At 42.7% G+C, this 19,898-nt stretch overlaps 1 protein-coding gene across 23 annotated transcripts in view; it reads left to right on the top strand.

Annotated features, from left to right (window-relative positions):
* Positions 1-13,357, top strand: part of DTNA (dystrobrevin alpha) — a 354,355-nt gene extending 340,998 nt beyond the window's left edge. For 12 of the 23 annotated variants that reach the window (XM_059139254.1, XM_059139255.1, XM_059139256.1 and 9 more), the window contains 3 exons: positions 1,354-1,522; positions 4,121-4,253; positions 12,244-13,357. In XM_059139254.1, the coding sequence (XP_058995237.1) occupies positions 1,354-1,522; positions 4,121-4,253; positions 12,244-12,384 (443 nt within the window). In that variant the 3' untranslated portion in view covers positions 12,385-13,357. Of the gene's footprint in view, positions 1-1,353; positions 1,523-4,120; positions 4,254-6,425; positions 6,475-9,459; positions 9,537-9,653; positions 9,916-12,243 lie in introns of those variants that run through there. The other 11 variants (XM_059139262.1, XM_059139266.1, XM_059139264.1 and 8 more) reach the window with 3 other exon arrangements.
* Positions 13,358-19,898: the final 6,541 nt, after the last annotated feature.

Here is a 19,898-nt window from a genome sequence, read left to right as displayed (position 1 = left end):
AATATGCTGATAAATATCTTACCAGTTACTAATACATCTCATCTGTTCCTTTAGCCCCCCAGCAAGATAGTTGTCTGACTATCACAAAGTCACAAAGTTTGAGATTAAACAATTATAAGAAATACAACTTTAAGGAGTGCCTGGGTGGCAGAGTTGGTTAAGCAGCTGCCTTGGGCTCAGGTCATGATCCTGGGATCTTGGGATCGAGCCCTACATCCAGCAACCTGTTCAGCGGGAAGCCTGCTTCTCCCTCTCCCTCTCCCTCTGCCTGCTACTCTACCTGCTTGTGCTCTCTCTCTCTCTGTCAAATAAATAAATAAAAATTATATATTAAAAAAAGAAATACAACTTCAATATTAAAAAGATTCTGGATTTAGTTTTCTTAAAGCTTCTACAATAAGAATTAAAGTAATAAAAATTGTTGCTGCTAGTCTAAATTAAAATTACCAAGTAGGATAAAAATGGCAGTAATTAATACATCACAACTAATGGCGTCTACCCACAGCCCTAGCGCATGGTGACTAAAACATTGATCTTATTGTGGAAGCTTCAAATACTATCAGTTTATACTCACAATACTTTGAAATATTAAATGAATGTATTATTTTAGTTTTAACTTCCTGTATTAAAGTAATAGTAAGGGGCACCTGGGTGGCTCAGTGGGTTAAGCCCCTGCCTTCAGCTCAGGTCATGATCTCAGGTCCTGGGAAAAAGGCCCCCATCAGGCTCTCTGCTCAGCAGGGAGCCTGCTTCCTCCTCCTCCTCTGCCTGCCTCTCTGCCTATTTGTGATCTCTGCCTGTCAAATAAATAAATAAAATCATAAAGTAATAGTAAGCAAAAGTAACAGCAATTCTCATGAAGACTTTTGTAGAAGGGGCAAAACAGATGTATTAAGGAATTCATTCTGGAGCACCTGGGTGGCTCAGTGGGTTAAAGCTCTGCCTTCAGCTCAGGTCATAATCCCAGGGTCCTGGGATCGAGCCCCGGCATTGGGCTCTCTGCTCATCACTCTCTTTGCCTGCCTCTCTGCCTACTTGTGATCCATGTCTGTCAAATAAATAAATAAAATCTTTAAAAAAAAATTAATTCAGTCAAGACACAAAAACTCCTCAATATGTTTGAGATTTAAAAAGACAATATTGTGTATACCTAATGATTTTCTAGAAATTCATGTCAATATCAAATGGCATTTTGGGAAAAAAAGATAATAAACTCACCTGACTTATGTACCACAACTGGTTAATGTTTTCCACAGCACAGGCTGATTTATGTTAAGCCCAGCAGCCCTCTTATTTGCCAATCACTAAAAAAAAATCTAAGTCATTCTTCATTTCTTCCATGGTACCTAACAGAGGTGGGGAGTGAAACAGAGAGTAACGTGGATTCTGAATTTACGCGAACTCAGTTTGAGGATCTGGTTCCATCGCCCACCTCAGAAAAGGCTTTTCTAGCGCAAATCCACGCCCGGAAACCTGGGTACCTCCACGGCAGCACCCCCCCCAGCACCATGCGCAGTGACGTGTGAGTATCGGCGGCTGGGGGTCTTTCTCAGCAACATAATACTTTGTAGGCAATACGAGAAAATAGAAGCTTGGTTGCTTCATTCTTTATTTCAGAAAGGGATGATGAAGTTTTCTTTTTCTGCCAGATGAGGTAGAAGGATGGATGCTACATTAAATTGGGTGTTGGAACCGTAAGTGACTCTTAATCTCACAAAACAAACTGAGGGTTGCTGGGGGGAAGGGGGTCAGGAGAGGGGGGTGGGGTTGTGGACATTGGGGACGGTATGTGCTATGGTGAGTGCTGTGAAGTGTGTAAACCTGGCGATTCACAGACCTGTACCCCTGGGGATAAAAATACATTATATGTTTATAAAAAATAAAAAATAAATTTAAAAAATTGGGTGTTGGGACTTTTCCGCCTTCATACTACCCAGAATAGCCATAACCAAAACCAGCCAGTGCTTGTTGAGAGCCTGGCACGCCCAAGGCGCGGGGCTAGGTGTACTCAAAATATTATTAAGGAATCCCTCTCTGCCTTTTGGGACTCACAGACTCGCTCAGGAGATAAATCATCCTTCCTTCTAAATGTACTGCATTTGCCCTTAGAGGAACCGGTGATGCTGGAGAGGCCTCTCTTCAGAATGGGTGTGAACAACGTTATCTGAGCACCTGGGATTGAAATCAATGAATGTCTAAAGCCTCATTATAAAGAAATCCAATCTGGTGGACTTGTTGAGTGTGTGTAAATCTGACCTTTGAAAGGCACTTTTCAAAGATTTTCATCCAATTAGGCTTCTGTGGCTTGACAGAAAGCAGCAGAACCCGTGACATCCCCTCTAGACTTGTCTGTGTCCCTGGATCAGCTCAAACTCAAAGCAGACAGGCCTAGGAACCCAAAGCTGAGAAGCAGAGGGGGAGGCCCTAGGACGGGCTTGCTGGAGCCCAGCATGAGTGGGAAGGAAGGCTGGGAAGCAAGGAGAGCCTGCAAGAGAGGGCGGCCCAGGTAGCCGTGGGAAAGGTGGACAGAGAGGCTCAGCGGAGGGTTACAAAGGGGTTCCCCGAGCTTTACAGACCAGGAAGGTGATGGTACTTAATGTGAAAAATGCTGCAGACTAGTCTACAAAAGTAAACCGGCCATTTTCAGGGCCCAAAGAAGAAACGAACCAGAGGCCTTTCTGGTGTTTTGGATCTCAGTCCAAGTAGTGAGTAGACCCGTAGTAACGGGGAACTCTAGAGAGATGTGGTTGGAAAGCGGGTGTGAAAAGGCAGGCGGAGAGATGCCAACAAAACAGTTCTGACATGATTGTAAGTAGCAGTAGGCTGCTGCTTTTCCTTTTGGTTTGCTTTCCTGTCCTTTCCTCTCTAATTTAGAATTATCTGATTTGCTTCTTATTGAAAATGGTGAATTAATTGTCGGCAGTGTAGCTGGTAAGGAACCTGTTTGATTTTTCAGAATGAAGCATTTACATGTGCTTACCTGAAGTTTTCTTGTTTTAATCCAAAAATCCAAGACTGTAGCTAAATCTACTCTACTCCACTGTCCCCAGCTTTCTGGTGACAGTATCAGCTACCACCACCAGGCTGCGGGACTTGGGAAGGGAAAGTTCACAGAGGCCTCGCAGTCCTATTTAGGCTGTCCCCAAACCTCTAAAAATAATGAGGACATGTTGTACGGATATAAATAAACATGAACAGTGGCATTTAAGTTCCAGCCCAGAAACTTCTACTTGATCGCTCTCTTCACTTTAGGGCATGTCTTAATATCTGTCCAATCTAAACAGACACCGGGTTTTATTCTGAGAATATTTTAGTCATATGATTTAGGTCGCGAATTTATGTTTAGTCTCAGAAAGGGTTCTTATAAACGGGGATGGAGAGATGCGAATAGAGTCACACATTAGTGAATGAGACCATTCTTCACTCTTTATCTCATGATAGAACTGAACAATTTGAAACGATTTCTTAGATTCAGAACTAGTATGAATTTTTTAAGATCAAGAGCTATGGGTTCAAGTGTGACCTCCCTGACACCCATGAGCTGATTATTCTAAGACTTAATCTACGGTAAAAAATAAAGTACATGGGTGCAAATCCCAGCACAAAGCGGGGGTAAATTATGAACAAATGTCCTTAATCATTATTTCACTAGAGGGCTCACTTTCCTTATAGAAAGTGTTCTTGGATTCCATCTTTAAAAAAATTAAAAAGGCCTGCAGATTGGGAAAAATAAATCCTCTCCAAAGATAAGGCCACCTCTTTTAAAACTGACAAATGCTTTAAAGGCAATTCACTTTTGTAAACCAGAGGAAAACACAGATGACCAATGATCATCAGAATGCCTTAGAAAAATTACATATGAGAATGCCTTGATCATTCATTTCTCCAAACTTCCAAAGTTTGTGTTTTGTTTTTTGGGGGTTTTAGGGAGGGGGGGTTGTTGTGTTGTTTTTTTTTTAATTTTCTGTTAGGTAACAGAAGATGTTGAATTGAAGTGAATTGAAGCCAAAAAGAGAATTCGGGGACTCAGTTAATTGGGGCCAAAAACCACAGCTAACACATGCATTCCACTCCTACTTTTAAGATTTGCTCCCAAACACCATTTGTGGTCTGTTCCCAGGGTCTCAGAAGATGGGGACCCCTACGTGCGGCCAGACGATGAGAACTATGAAAATGACTCAGTCCGGCAGCTGGAGAACGAGCTCAAGATGGAGGAGTACCTGAAACAGAAGTTACAAGATGAAGCCTACCAGGTATGGGCATCCAGGCCCGGCCCCAGCACCCCGCCCCTCGGTGGCCGGGTCTTTTACATCACTCAGAAAATCCGCCCCTTCTCCTTTCTTCCACCCTCCCTCTCCAGAATATATTTTTTTAAGATTTTACTTATTTATTTGACAGAGAGAGATCACAAGTAGGCAGAGAGGCAGGCAGAGAGAGAGGAGGAAGCAGGTTCCCTGCTGAGCAGAGAGCCCCACTCAGGGCTGGATCCCAGAACCCTGGGATCATGACCTGAGCCAAAGGCAGAGGCTTTAACCCACTGAGCCACCCAGGCGCCCCTCTCCAGAATATTCTGATTGCATTCCTTAAGCCACATGTTCTAGGCAGTTGTAAAAATTTTAAATACTTTCTTAGAGCTCTACTGTTCACCATGAATTCTTAGAAATTCTGATCTGAAAGTGAAAAAGACCTTGTCCCTTTAGGGGAAACATAGTGACTAACGATTTATACTCCTCTAAGATCATTGGGAAAGATGCAATTTCTCATAGATTAAAAAAAGAAAATGTAAAGAACAAGGCCTGAAGAAACTGAGTAAGTACAAATATATCTCTTCCCTTGAATCCTTTGTCCTCAGCCGCCTTCCCTGCCCACCTCATGTCAAAATAAATCAGTAGGAGAGTATCACATCTCTCCAAGAAAGGTAGAGGAACTGTAGGCCCCGCGTTCAGCAGGGTGTGGATGGACAGATTGTCGTATATACTGGGGTATGTTATTAATCCAGCTGAGAATTCACCGAACATAACACGCACAACTGGAAATAAACGTAATTAGTAAGTCATCCCGAAGGGAATACGTTTTCCCCATGGAGATTTTTTTACTGCCCTGTTGGTCTTGCTTGTGTGTTTCTCCTCCCTGTGATTCACAGGTGTTTTCTTGAGGTTCTGGGAGCTCAGGGATGTTTGCCTGGTTGAGACCCACTGACCCCCCCCACCAGGCCCCACGGGATATTTCTTCATGTCAGGCTTTCTGTCCAGTGGCCAGACAAGCCTCCTCCATATTTTTAGGTGAGCAGTGGCTCTCTCTTACTCCGTTAGTGAAGGGAAGAAAAGCAGAGAGAATACATTCTCTCTACTTCTCAGAATATGTTTATGAATTGTTTTGAAAATATTTTCCCAAGAAGAATGTAGCAAGAGAGAAACTGAAGCCACCCAACCCCATCCCAACAATATAAAACAAAGGTTTTGCCTGTTTGGATGCCCCATTAGCCTTTTCGGTTTAACAACCATATTTTAGAAGCAGCTAAAATGAAGACTTCATCATACCCCATGCCCACTCCCCACAAAAGAAAAAAATCAGTGACTATATATAAAGGTAAAGCCACGCTTCAACACTACAGAAAAAGTTGCCGGAAGTGGAGAACCATGGAGAATGCTCTTTGCCACATCTATGGCCTGTCCACAGAAGGAAATTAGCCTGGGTGAGGCTTCCAGGGTGTCTCTGGGAGCGTTGAGGGATGGCATTCCTACACGAGTTTTATTTGGCTCTGCTGCCGAGAGGGAAAGAGGGATGTGGTTAAATAATCAGTGTTCTGGTTCATACTGTTAGCTGCGCCTGTTAGGCCTCTCTCTTCGAGCCCATATTGGTTTCTGGATGTTGGTGACAACAGTCACTGAAGTTCTCAATTGTTTTTTTAACAGGGGATAAATATAATTTTAGTATAAAATACTAAATTATATTTATTTATATTATATTATATTATAACTATATGGTATTTATATATAATATATAATTATATTATAATTTATATATTAATTATATTACATTTAACCTTCTATGAATAAAATGAAGGGAAATGCTATTAATAGCTTAAGGTGCAATTGGAGTCTTTGCCATCTCTAGTTAATCTTAAGCCCCTTCTCTCCTTTCCGTGCCCAGCAACTTCAAGGGGAAGGTAAAGAAAAGGTGTAGGAGACAGTAGTAGGCCTGTGTGTCCCTACTCAAGGCATATGCCCTAGAGAAGGCTGAAGTGGCGTTCCTTGACTCTTCTGTGAGCATATGGTTCCCTGACGGGTCAGAATGCTGTTTTCATTCATTGAACTCTCACTCTCTGTCCTTCTGCATGGCTTCCAACCAAATAATTCACCAGCTTGACCGCATCACAGACTTGACATGTCACCTTTCTTGTTTGTGTCCTTTGTCACCCGCAGGTCAGCTTGCAAGGTTGAATACAATATCCTTTTATCACTCTCCTCTCAAGTAAGTACTGTCTTCTTTAGGAGGAAACGTGGCCACCGTACACTGAATTCTGATAACTAGTAACCTCAGTTCACAACCACTCTGTCTTAGGTGTTTCTGTGTTCCCGTGTCACAAATATCCTCCCTCCCTCCTGATGTCAAAGAATCATCCCGGCCTATGGAGCATTTCATTAGAACCCAGGGGAGATTTGGCAGACAACCTTGGGAATTGACTTTTTACTCTATTAATTAGGAAAATTGGCATAGACACTTCTGTAACACCAGAGATGCCCCAGAAATCCTCCAGGGCTGGAGGACCCGATCACCGGTCCCTAACAGCACCTGACTTTGCAGCTTCTCCATCACTTGACAAGGGAAAGTCCAGGCGAGCTCAGCATATCCAGAGCTGGGCCAGCCTCAGAGTCGTGCTGTGTTCAGGACCCAGAGACCGAATGTGTGCACCTTAATACATGAAGGCAAAAACATGCGTTGTTAAAGAAAACAAAAGAAGCGAAACAGAGGGGGCAACTTCTGCAGCCTTTTATCTTTGAAATAGTGAATTCAAATGCATTGTGGAATTCAGCAGGATACAGCTTAGTTTAAAATATCATTTACGTGGTATGGGATTCCCCACCCCCAGGGACCTAGCAACTTACATGGAAAATCATCAGTCACGTGACTGTGTAGCAAGACTGGCGCTTGACTGGCAGGACAACTGGAGTGGAGCGGTTTAAAGCTCAGAGCCTGAATTCCGATGGCCCCAATTTCAATAGGGGTGCCACCAAATCGTGGCCGCCTAACCCTGACAAATTATTAAACCCCTCTGAACTTCTGTTCCCTCTGCACAACATATAACATAATACTTACCTCGTAGTGGAGTTGTCCTCATTGGGATGTAGTTTATAAAGAGCTTAACATGTGCCAGACACACCATAATTTATTGTGAGTGCACATGTACGTGCCCGCACTGCACTCACTGCTTCACAAGCCATTCAGTCCCGGGGAGCTGCTGGAGTTGCTGTGTGAGTGTAGGGGAAGCCCCCCTGGCCCAGGACTCAGAACTAGCTTGCTCTCTGTATTTTTATAAACAAAGCTAGGACTCTGCCGTGTGCAGAGATTTTATACACTTTTGGCTACCCTGTCTCGTAAGTGTAGATGTTGTCTCTGGCTCCAGCTAATGGCCATTTAACTGTCCCCCATTACAGTTCCAAGTAGATACACCTCTCCCAGTTGCTGGCTGGAGGAACCCAAGGGCTTGTATCTACTTCAGTGACACAGTCTTTCCCAGCTGTGGTCTCTGAGACGTCTGTAGTACAGCTGGTCGTAAAGTCAGCTCTGCCTGCTAAGTTTAAAAAGGGATCTACTTCTCTTAAATGACAAATCAACTTGCAGAGAATAATCCTAGCTCATGCATTACCAACTTCGTGTCTCAGTCCTCGAGTTAGGATTAAGCAAGTAGATATCATGGCAGAGCTGCTGTGATGAAATATAGTTTACGAGCTCTGAGGCCATATGGGTGTAACTGACTATGTATTCTGGTCTCCGTCCCTTGGATTTGAGAATGCCACAGCCTGTGCTCTCCTGAGTCATGATGACCACAGTGGAAACAATTCCCAGGAGCCATTTCTGAAAACATCTACTCCTGTTATAACAGATCTAGTCCCAAAGGAGCAAGCCTCTCCTTTCACAGCATTTTCTTTCTCTTAGTGGCTGCAGTTGGATCATTTTTATTCTGTACATTATTTAAACATCAGTCACTAGTTCCTAGAAAAATATTTTCTTAAACAAACTAATGAAATTGGGACGCCTGGGTGGCTCAGTTGGTTGGACGACTGCCTTCGGCTCAGGTCATGATCCCGGAGTCCCGGGATCGAGTCCCACATCGGTCTCCCAGCTCCACGGGGAGTCTGCTTCTCTCTCTGACCTTCTCCTCGCTCATGTTCTCTCTCACTGTCTCTCTCTCAAATAAATAAATAAAATCTTTAAAAAAAAAAAAAAAAAAAAAAAAACTAATGAAATGTCCCTGACATAAACTTAGATAAGAAGTGGCATTTGGGTCTTCTACTGAAAAGCCAAAGATTTCAGTACTCTGAAAGTTCTTAAGCCACTGTTTTCATCTTTTGTTGTCAATTTGGTGGTGAGAAACGGAAACCGTTGTGGCCTCTGCCATTTACTGCATTGTGTGGCTACCAAGCTGGGGTTCCACGGGACTCTAGATATGAACTAGCCTGTCATGAAATCAGCCACTTAGGCAAAAGCTATTTAAAACCTTACAGATCCATCCTAAAGCCAGTGGCTTTTCATCTTTGCAGCTAGTTCTAACCTAGTTCTAGATGTAACCATGAAATAGAGCTGAAATCTTAGAACAGTTTGTGCTATGGAAATCAATTGGTTTGGGCTTTCTGACCATGCAACAAGACCAGAAATTGCCTCAAAGCTGTGCATTTCTTATCCAAGGGTCTGGAAGCCAGCATCCCTGCTGCAAGTCAATTAGGTGTCTGCCAGGGCAGAGCCCTTCGCGGGGAAGGAAGAGAGGTTGGAACCTCAGACAAATAAAAGACCCACCCTCTGGCTCAAAAAAAAAAAAAAAAAGCTATTTGAAAATAAATATGCAGTCATCAGTACTAACAGCAGTGAACAGAGTAAAACCTTGCCTTTCAACAAGCCTCTTTGGAAGATACAGTATACATAACATTTAACACCAAATTTAAGAATCCACCAAAACTCCATTTGGCAGACTCAGGTCTTGGATTTGTCCCTTTTCCATCCCTCTCCCCGGACGGTACACCACTCTCCTTGGCCAGCCACATCCTACTTCAGAAACTGGGGGCTTGAACAATCAAAAGTGGATTTGTTTGTTTTTTTCTAATTACCATGGCATTTTGATGGTAGGTGACTGGTCTCATCTGCACAAACATTTCCGTTTGCCTTGCTTCGACTTCCAGATGCCTCAAGCTCCCATTAAGCAAGAGACCCAACTCAGAGGACTCCTGTCCTCTCTTTCAGAAGGAGCAATGGTACACCATGTCCCAGGACCTTGGCTCCTGACTGTCAGAGGAAGGGAGGAGAGAAAGTGTGTGAATGTATGTGTGTCGGGCCAGGGTGGGAGGGGTTGCTGGGGAGAACCCTAAGCTTCGAAACCCTAACTTAGGGAACAGTTTTCATCTTTTAAAAAAAAGTTACACATTCCTTATTCCCAGGCAAGCTAGAGTCAGACAGATGATGAAGGTAACACGAAAGCTGGTGATGAAGGAGAACCCCGCACCCACCCCCAGAGAGGAGAAGACACGCCGTGCAGCAGCCTCAGCAGCAAGAGGAGCCCCCCTGCGCAGCCACTCCTGACAGACCCCCACCCTTAGAGACGCGTTCTGCTGACCAGAGCGCAGCTAACTTGTCGTTCTAAGATTTGTAGTTCGTAGGTGTGTGTTTTGAGAAGGAAACAAACAAAAAAAAGACTTCTGACTCCTGTTCAAAGCTAACTTATCAGTTACATCTTTTGTAACATGGCTCATCCCTGATTAGAAACAAACAAAAAAACAGCCACCACCACACACATGGAGAGAAAAAGAAAAACCCACAAGCTGAAAACCACACTGCTGTTGTTCACGATGGCAGTATTAACAAGCATTTTAAGCCTTTGCACATGTTATCGAACCTGTTGAGTTTACAATGACAATATTAATACTGTTTATAGCTAGACATTTGATTTCTGAATTCTTTGGGATTTTAGCGAACCAGTTTATTTTACACTGTACATTTTTTTTCCCCGCAGCAATTGGAAAAGAACAACCACTTGCAATTATACACTAACCCCAAAGGATTTGGTACCTTAGTAAACAGACTCAGAGCCCGGAAGCCAAGAAGGGTCCTTGGCCTGCACTGTCTGCATCTGTCTCTCACTGTCTGTGAGCAATGACTTGAACCATCACACCAGGATAATCCAGTCTTTGGGGCTTCTTTCCAACTTGGGGTTGTTTTCTTTCAAGATACTCTTAACAAATCAGCCATAGAATTTAGTGTAAATATTTTTTCCAAATAGATATCATATTCAAAAAGACAAAGGCAACATTCAAATGATATAGACTCTAGTTTTTAAAATCAGCACAGATCTTCTTAAAAACTGTGAACTATGTTTTGAAATACTCGTTGCTAAAGCTGTTTATAAACCACAGGTGCCATACGACCCCCACACGGACTCAAGTTGTCTCTGCTCTTCCAAGGGCACGTCCCTCTCGTTACAGCTTTAGGGAGCATGTCTAACCACACCGCTCGTCCGCAGCTTCCCCTATCAGGTTGTCTGGAGGCCTTCAGCTTTAAATGTACAGGCTTAAAGTGTGCTTGCAAACGCTCACTCTCCTTTTATTTCTGAATGTGTATTGCCTTAGCTGGCTACCTGGTGTTCTGCATGCAGCCTTCTGTGGTCATGGGAGAGGAAACGGGCTCTTCTAAGTGGAGTTGGGATTTTGCCCTCAGCGAAAAGCTGATGGGCAAAAAGCACCGTCGAAGAAGGAAGAATGAAAGGCTCCTTTCTGAGGGCCCTTGTCAGGGAGCATTAAAGACCTCCCTTAGGGATTCGGGGGACATGACAACAGGATCTACTTGTTGCACAACTGGATGAAATAAAATCCGGCAACTTATTGAATACATTATTCGTAAATGCGCAGCTTCTCTGGAATTCCTGTCTCCTTTAAAAGAAAGAAGAGAACGTCATTTTAGAACAGTGGCTCTCAAAGTGGGGGCCCTGGATCCGCAGCATCAGCATCACTTTGGGAATTTATTTAGAAATGCAGATTCTTAAACCCCCACCAGGTCCTGCTGCATCAGGAACTCTGGGGATTGGGCCCAGCCATCTGCCCTTTAAGAAGCCCCTGAGGTGATTCCTGATGCATGCTAAAGGTTGAGAACCACTGCTTTAGAATAGAGTTGCATATAGGATCTCTAAATAGTCCTGGTTCAGGATAAGCAAGAAAGGCTCTGAGTCAACCTCAAAGCTTCAGCAATTTGATTTTGCTCCCGGGGCTGGCAAAAACCCTCTCCCACCCACCACATAGGTGGTGGTTGGTGTGTGCCCAGCTGAGAACAGACATCCTGACACCTGCCCGGTCCCTCTCCAGAGGGCGTGTCTGCGTCTGGTCAGAAACCATGTCCTTGGCTGCCCTTTGGAACAAAATCGCTTGCCTCGGCGATAGCAAAGCTCTCGGTTGGTGTTAGTAAGAAGCCCACGCTGTCCGTTGATGTGCGTCTTCCTACTTCTCCCAGAGAAGCAGCCTGACAAATGTCCCCAAGAACAGGCTTACACCAAAGGGGCACAACTGCACAGTTCTCAGATTTCTTTGCACAGATGGATTTTATTATGAGTTTTGTTGGTTTATCTTAACGTTCATCTCCTTCCCACCGCCCATCGTCTGTGAAACCATACCTCTCTAGATGGAGCAGGTGGCCACTCGTGCCTCATACTCAGTACCTAAAACCACTCCATCCCAGCTACCTACATTGCCGTCAGCTCTAACTCATAGCCAGATAGTTCTGGAACTCGGAACTCGGATGCTGCAAGTGGCATTCAGCCCCTGTCCGGACTGAGCTGACATCTGTTGTCACTCTGTGTTTTGACATCAAAATGCTTGTCTAAGGTTCGAACCGTTTTGCTGATAACCTTCCCCCTTGTCATAGCTTTCATTGCCAACTCCATGACACGGTTGTCACTAGCATCGTAGAAGCCATTGCAAGGACTCTGGAAACTGCCGCCAATGACCAGTTCCTGACTAACCAGCCGCCTTTTCTTTCTCTTAGCTCCACGTCAGCACTGAGACCAGACCCAAGCACCCCTGTCCTGTAGCCGAGACAAAATGGCGTGTATTGTTTTGGGTTTTTGTGGTTTTGGGGGGGTTTCTTTCCTTGGCTCTCCAAATTTACTTTTGGGACCTGTTCTAAGTGCAAATCCAGACGGTTTCACCTGTCCTGTCCGCGAGATACTTTTATCTTGCGGGTGTTTTCTCTTTCTTGTTCCACAATAAATTGCACATCCATCTCCACCAGAGATGATGGCCTATTAATGAGCACTGGTCTAACACAGCCAACCACCCCCATGGTGCCGTGTGGAGGGAGGGAAGGAGGGAGGTAGGGAGGGGGGCAGGGCAAAATCTGCTGTATGAGATTCAGGAATCAGTTGCGGTTGGTCAGGACGCAAGTCAGGGTAAGTTCAGTTGGTCAGAGAGAGATGTGCTGGAGATTGTGAAAAATGGATTCTCGAGTGATCTCTATAAGGCAGGGAAGGTTCATTTGTAAGTAGTAATGTGAACTGAATTGCTTAAGAGTGTGGCCTTTGTTGTGATATACTATGTATTTTCTTATATGCATGAGCCAAACTGTTGCATCATAATTTAGCACTGATGTCTGCTTTTATTTTGATCATCTTTGTCCGCCCTTATTAGTTCTTGGCTGTTAACTGTAGATAGATCTTGTAAATACGGCGACCTTTGGTTGCTGCAATTACCTTGGTTTGATTCCGCGCAAGGAGCCACAAACAAGAACTCACTCCACTGTGTCCTCAGAAGAAAGGGCATTTTTACTTTTGAACCAAAAAGAGAAAAAAAATCAGAAATGTTCCATCTTGAGGCTAATTAACTGTAAGACGTTTTTAATTATGACTACTGGCATTTGACACCATTTGAAATAACCAATTCAGAGACACTAAAGATTTCACAATATTCACTGGTATTGTAACAAAACTACTATTGTATGGGTTTTTTTGTATTGCTGTTAAGTATTGTTTTGTGTGTGTGTGTGTGCGTGCTGGAACCTCCGGGAGACATGTTATATTTTGAAGTGATTAAACTATTTAATTGTGTGTCTATATTTTGGAATGGAATTATTTCTTCATTAAAAAATGTTTTTAAAAACACTATATCTGTGTCTTTTATTTCCTTCTTTCAATGAATCTTTCTTGAAGTAACATGGAGTCAGTCTGTTCAAAGGAGAAAGATGACAAGTCAACACTTGCAGCAGTAAGCAGCCCCATCAGTTGAGTCCTTACTACAGCAAAATATCTCCCTTTTCCCTGCCTATGGAAGAGTTCACGATTTAGCGCTTGCTTTATATCTGACACTGTTATAAGCTCTTTATGTTACTCGACTCGAGCCTTTGAATCGCAGCGTCTAGCCAGGTACTTGGCAATTATGAGCTGCATAATGATATGTTCAGTGAATGAATAAATGAATTAGTAGCTTTTGTCTGCGCTAGAGCTGGTGAGAAAGGAGAATCAGCACACCCTGGAGGTCGACGTGTTGATAGCAACAGGAATCAAATAAAAGTTCCAAAGAGTGGACAAAAACTCAGAGTCCACAGAGGCGATCACTCCCTCCATTCTCATTGCTCTTCCAAGAACCACTGGATTCCCACGTGGTGTTGGGTTGTGTGTTTTGTTTGCATAAGGAGCCAATTCCTTGGCAGAACCATAGCAGAATCTCTCGGGCTCCAGCACTTCAAGAATGGCATTTTTGGGAACTTGGAACAGTGCTGAAGGTCTGTGCTCAGAGAGTCTGGGGTTGATTTACAGTTCATGAAAATGCTATAAACACTCAAGAGGCACTAGAGAAAGAAACTGAGAGGCTCTGCAGGACATCAACACAGAGGCAAGTCCTGACCTGATATGACCACTAGTGGGCGCTCAGACACCCCACCACCCCCACCACCCCATTTGGAGGTGAGCAACAAAGGCATTTCCGTGGGTATCTGTCCCCAAGTCTCACTCAGCTGCCTCTGGTGCCTCATCCCCTCACCACCTAGGAGCCATGCCACATTCAGTGCTGATCCCTGCCTTCGCATTTCTTAAATTTATCTAAATGCCAAAGTCACCTGAAAAATTGGTTAATCTGAATTAGCAGGTCTAGGCTGGAGCCAGGGAATCTGTATTTTAACAAGTGTTTCAGGTAATACAGTCTGACAAATTTTAAGAACTGCTATCCTCTTGCTACTCAAAATGTGGTCCAAGGACCAACAGTACTGGCGTCACCTGGAATGTAGTTACAAACACAAAATCTCAGGCTCCAAACCGGACCTACGGAATTAGAGTCAGCATTTCATCAAGCTCCCCAGGGAATCTGTATACTGACCTGAAGTCCAGCTTTAATCCTAGCCTTCCAGGATGAGGTTCAGTTGGGCCCTCCTTAAACCAAGATAGTGCAGAGCTTCTCAGACTTACAGAGTTTTGATTTAGTAGGTTGATGATGCTGATACTGATCTGAAGACTATCAGGCTATGGAATTCTTTTAACAAGGTTAAGTCTAGGGAACTTGTTACTGGTAAGTCAGATATATGGATTTCTCTACATAGTAGGGGAAGTTCAAGTCTCAGGGCTTGAAATTAATGGCAGCTTGGTTGGTTGGAGCCGCTGAGGTAACACCACAGCAGTTAAACTCTGCTATAAGCCCTGGAAGACTAAAAGCAGCTGAATTTAAGGATTCTGTCAAAGAAAAATCTTTTGCTCCCAGGATTGAGGCCTCTGTCTCCATGATACAAAGAATCACCTGAGGGTGGGACTTGGGGGTCCTCCTGGCCCCAAAAGGGCAGATTTGCAGAGTTGGGATAAGGCCAAGTATGGTAAGAAGAAGCTGGCAACATTTGGATTCATCATCCCCAACAACACACATTAGCTATGAGACACCAACACCCAGGAAGAAGTTCTCTGGGCACCTTGGAAACCTGGAATTCTGCCATCTGGGACTCTGCTGCCATGGACTATGCTGGGACACTATGTTGTGATGGGGCCACCTCCACTTTTGAGACCCTAAAGATATATAAATAAGGATGTTCATGCAGACTTGTCTATAGTATTAGAAAGGGCATAATGGACACTAATAAAGGAACACTTAAACTACTTATGGCATGATATGGTAGGCTGGAATACTAAGAAGCCTTTGTTGAGAAAGGTTGAGAAAGAGATATATATCTCAACATGGAAGATATTTGCATAAATCAAGCAAAAAAAAAAATCAGATTATTAGAGAGTGTAAGAATAGTCCCAATTTGATGAATATTTGGGTAGTGTGTATAGGAAAAAATACACCAAAATGGTGATGCTCTAAATCATGGAATTGTGGAGGATATTTTTATTTCATTCATCATGTTATTCTAATTTTCCCAGGTTTCATGACATAAATAGAGTAAATGGGAGAATGGGTAGATGGAGAAGAAACACCAGGGTTGGGCAGCTTCTTTGATTCAATAACAAGGCTACTGGAATTGGCCAACATCTTTGAAGGGCATGTCTAACAGTGTAAATGTTCTGTGCCTTCAATAAGCAAAGGATTCTCTTTTTGCCTGAAGAGATGCTCAGTAACATTAGTATGCCACAGAGCATTGGAAAATATGTGTATGTGTGTTTTATTTTGATGAAAATATCAGTGGCTTATGAGTCAGGGTAAGTAATGACAATACCTCATCCTCCTCCCAATGTTAATCGGTTCAGTAACTGCAAGTGGAGCAGGAACGCAGGCCGTGCATGTTCTCCATCTCTGGTGCCGCTGTCTCGTGCAGATGGCTTTTCCTAAGGAGGAAGGCTGCTAAGCGTAAGTCTTAGGCAAGAACATTTGTTGGAACACAAATGGCAGTAGGTAAACAGTTTCTCTGGCATTCCATTCTTCCAGAAGTCTCTTCGTGGCTGCTCTTGCTTGAGAACAGATCCTCCGTGAAAATATCTGAAAAGGACCAATTAAACCAGCTCTCTGTTCTAGACCTCAAAGAGAAACTCACTTTTGCTTTCCTTGGAATTCTTTTCCTGGGCAAATACCTTTCCTTGCCATCAGTGGGGTGAGCGAGAGTAGGTCAAGAGGGTTACGAGAAAGGTATGTGCTCAGGTGTGGTGGCTCTAGGCTGAGGGAGTTCTCCACACACTCGTTTCAGTCATCTTATATGTAGAACCAACACTTCATGGTAATAAAGAATGTTCGTTTGCCTGGATCTGTCCTCATTTTTATACATTGTGTGCCAAATAGCATAGATTTATCATGAATTTTATGCATCTTTCAAATCACAGAGGGAATTCAAAGTAGTGTCACCAATCAAAAACATAATGTGTTCCATTTCCACCCCAAGTGGGTATATTGTAATTCAGTTCTGACACTAACTACCCAGAGTTAGCATACAGCCCACAGGTTAAGGGTAAAGTTCTCCACAAGATTGCCCTCTCTTCCAAAGGCAGTCACAAGTCTTGGGGACTACCCACACTTCTGACTGACCAGCTATAAATTCAGAGATTTCCACAACCCCCTCAGTTTTGATGATTTGTTATAGCAACTCACAGAATTTACTGACAGCACTGTATTTTCTCTTATAGTTTTTTTTTTTTATAAAGGATGCAGATCAGGAACAGCCAAATGAAGAGATACATAGGGCAAGGTCTGGAAGAAGGGAGGAGGGAGGAGGACACTGAGCATCGATGCCCTCCTTTTGTGGAATATGAGCACATCATTATCCCGTGTTCACAAAGCAGGAAGCTTCCGTGTGCAGAGATTATATCGGGACTGCATTATGTAGGCATAATTGATTAAACCAATTGACCTCGATCTCCAGTTCATGTCCCCTTCCTAGAGGCAGGGCTGGTCCAAAGTTCCAATCATCTAATCACGTGGTTGATCTTCCTGGTAACCAGCCTGCTTCCTGAAGCAACCCCCCAGTGAGTTGCCTCATTAACATAACAAAGACATACCAGCAGGAAACTGGGGTGGGGTCAGGTTAAGCTCTGCCTGGAGCTAGGAACAAAGACCAGATAAATTCTCCATTATATCATACAAAACATTATTCAGTTTCTTTAGTTAACCTTACCCAAGATCTTTAGTTCTTCAAACTGCATTGAGTACCATGTAATGTCCTTTCACTTAAATTTAGGACTCCCTTTAGCATTTCTTGCAGGACAGGTCTACGCTAATGAAATCCCTTAGCTTTTGTTTATCTTGTCTTAATATTTTAATTTCTGGGGCACCTGGGTGGCTCAGTGGGTTAAGCCTCTGCCTTCAGCTCAGGTCATGATCTCAGGGTCCTGGGATGGAGCCCCACATCGGGCTCTTTGCTCGGCAGGAAGCCTGCTTCCTCCCCCTCTCTCTGCTTGCCTCTCTGCCTTACTTGTGATCTCTGTCAAATAAATAAAATCTTTTAAAAAAAAAATTTCCATTTCTCCCTCATTTTTGAAAAACAATGTTATCAGATATCAAATTCTTGCTGATGGGTTTTTTTGTTTCTTCTTTCAGCACTTAAATATGTCATTGCAGGGCCCTCTGTCTTCCATGGTTTCTGATGAGAAATTGTTAATCTTATTAAAGCACCCTTGTACATAACAGTCACTTCTCTCTTGCAGCTTTCAAGATGCTCTCTTAGTCTTTGGCTTTCAACCATTTTATTATATTGTGGTCTAAATCAATCAAAATCAAATCTAAATCAAAGAAGTCTAGACCAGATCTATAAATTTTGGAGTTGTCAGCCCAGAAGTGATAAAGGAGACCGAGAAGGGGTGGTCAGAGAGGTAGAGGAGTATCAGCAGCTGTGGTATCCCAGATGCCCAATGATGAAAAGTGTTTCAAGGTGGAAAAGGCATCATCAAATGTGTTGGGTGCCTCTGATAGGTCAGGTAAGATAAGCACAAGCAATTGGGTCATTGCACATGTGTTGAATTGAATTTACCTAACCTGTGTTTTCAATAAAATCTTGAGAAACACTGAGTGGAAAGCCATGCTTGTTTTTCCTCTTAGAGCATTAGGAGATTTGTTGTGTGGCATAATAAATCCACAGGTTGACCCTTATTTCCATCCCTACACTCCCTCGTGGGCCAGCTCCCTACCTTCTTTCCCACTTGGAGAGATCAACCCACAAAGACAACACTGACAACTTACCTACTGTGAGAGGCATTTGATAACAACCAAGTTAAGACAAAAAGTATTTCCTTATTGACACTTCAAAATGGCTTTTTAAAAAATTGTTATTTTCAGAAGAGGGCTGTTTTGTTTAATGATTTTGGAAATTCATCTGTCTTAGTTATATTTCTGAGGAAGAAAGGCTAAAATATAAAACACATCTCCTGCCCTCTGGATGTGTAAAAATAAAATTTTAAAAGTGGCTCTCCCATTTTATAGCAATGTGTATTTGTCTGACACTCTGTGTGGGTAGTTTTGAGAGCCAAATTTAAGGAGACAATGCATGTAAAGCACCCAGCAAGGTTCCAGAACATGCTGGAACCTCAGCTTGTGTCAGCTCCTTTCACTTTTTCCCCTGTGAACTTTACAATCCTTGTTCTCAAAATGGGGGCGGAATACTCACACAAAAATATATTTAACTTAAAAACAAATATAAGGAAATCTATCAACATCATTAGGAATGTAAAAACTAGAAATTAAACTATTGTTATACTAGAGGGATTCAGTGATCCTATAAATACCAAATTCTGAGACCCTCCAGCTGGCTTTCTCCACTCAATGCTCAGAACACCAGCAGCCAGGAATTCACTCTTCAGATAAAAGTTGAAAGAGCCCTCTCTGGGAAATCTACTAACTCCCTCCCTCCCCAAAAAATCCCTAAAAATATTGACATGGGGCCAACCAGAGTACCCTACAGAAAAGGTCATACACTAAGACTACTAATTAGCTCTTTAGACCCTGACTCTTACAAATGAGCAGACAACCTAGTATAACCAAACACCTGAGAAAAGCCTTTACTATGAGCCATAGAGACCAAAACAAAGAGGAAAAAAATAGCACCTTAGATAAGGGATGGACTATGATGAGAAATTAAATAATACCATGCTAGCTGCTAAAACAATCAAACCCATATAGAATAACAATTGTGTATAACATAAAGCCCAAAAGGAAAGTACCTGATATGTATATGACTTTCCTCCAAATTCTGATTTAGGAATCCTGGTTCCTTCCACCTTTTGAAAATATATAATTTGTATTCTGTTTTGTAGTGGTTTTTCAATACTGTATAACTTCCATGCTGACAAAACTTAGATCTACCCATTTACACCTAAAAAATAAATAAGAAGATCAAGATCATCATTAATTGCCAAGTTGTTCCAAAAAAGGAAAATTAATCATAGCATACCATATAGTTCAACTTTGAATCTCACCTTTAAATCCCATATAGTAACATACAGTTACAATACAGTGAAAATGTAATACATACAGTAACATATATAAACACAGAATAACATACAGTAACAATGTAAACATGTATTTAGAGGTAAATACCAAAAGAGTAAAAAAAGTATGAAATTATTTGTTTTTTCCAATAAAGGGAATTTCGGAAGAATGACGAGTGAACATAATTTTAAGAAAAATGGTAGGCAATACTTAAGGTGATAACAGTGATTGCCCTCAGATGATGGATTTTTTAACAAACTTCCATCTGTATTTTCTGCGTAATCTAGCATAAACATGGCCTACTTTTATGATTGAAAT

This window comes from Mustela lutreola, chromosome 11 (genome assembly GCF_030435805.1).
Source record: "Mustela lutreola isolate mMusLut2 chromosome 11, mMusLut2.pri, whole genome shotgun sequence".
Lineage (NCBI taxonomy): Eukaryota > Metazoa > Chordata > Mammalia > Carnivora > Mustelidae > Mustela > Mustela lutreola.
Note: the sequence above shows the minus strand (reverse complement) of the source record. Positions and strands in the feature narration are given on the sequence as shown.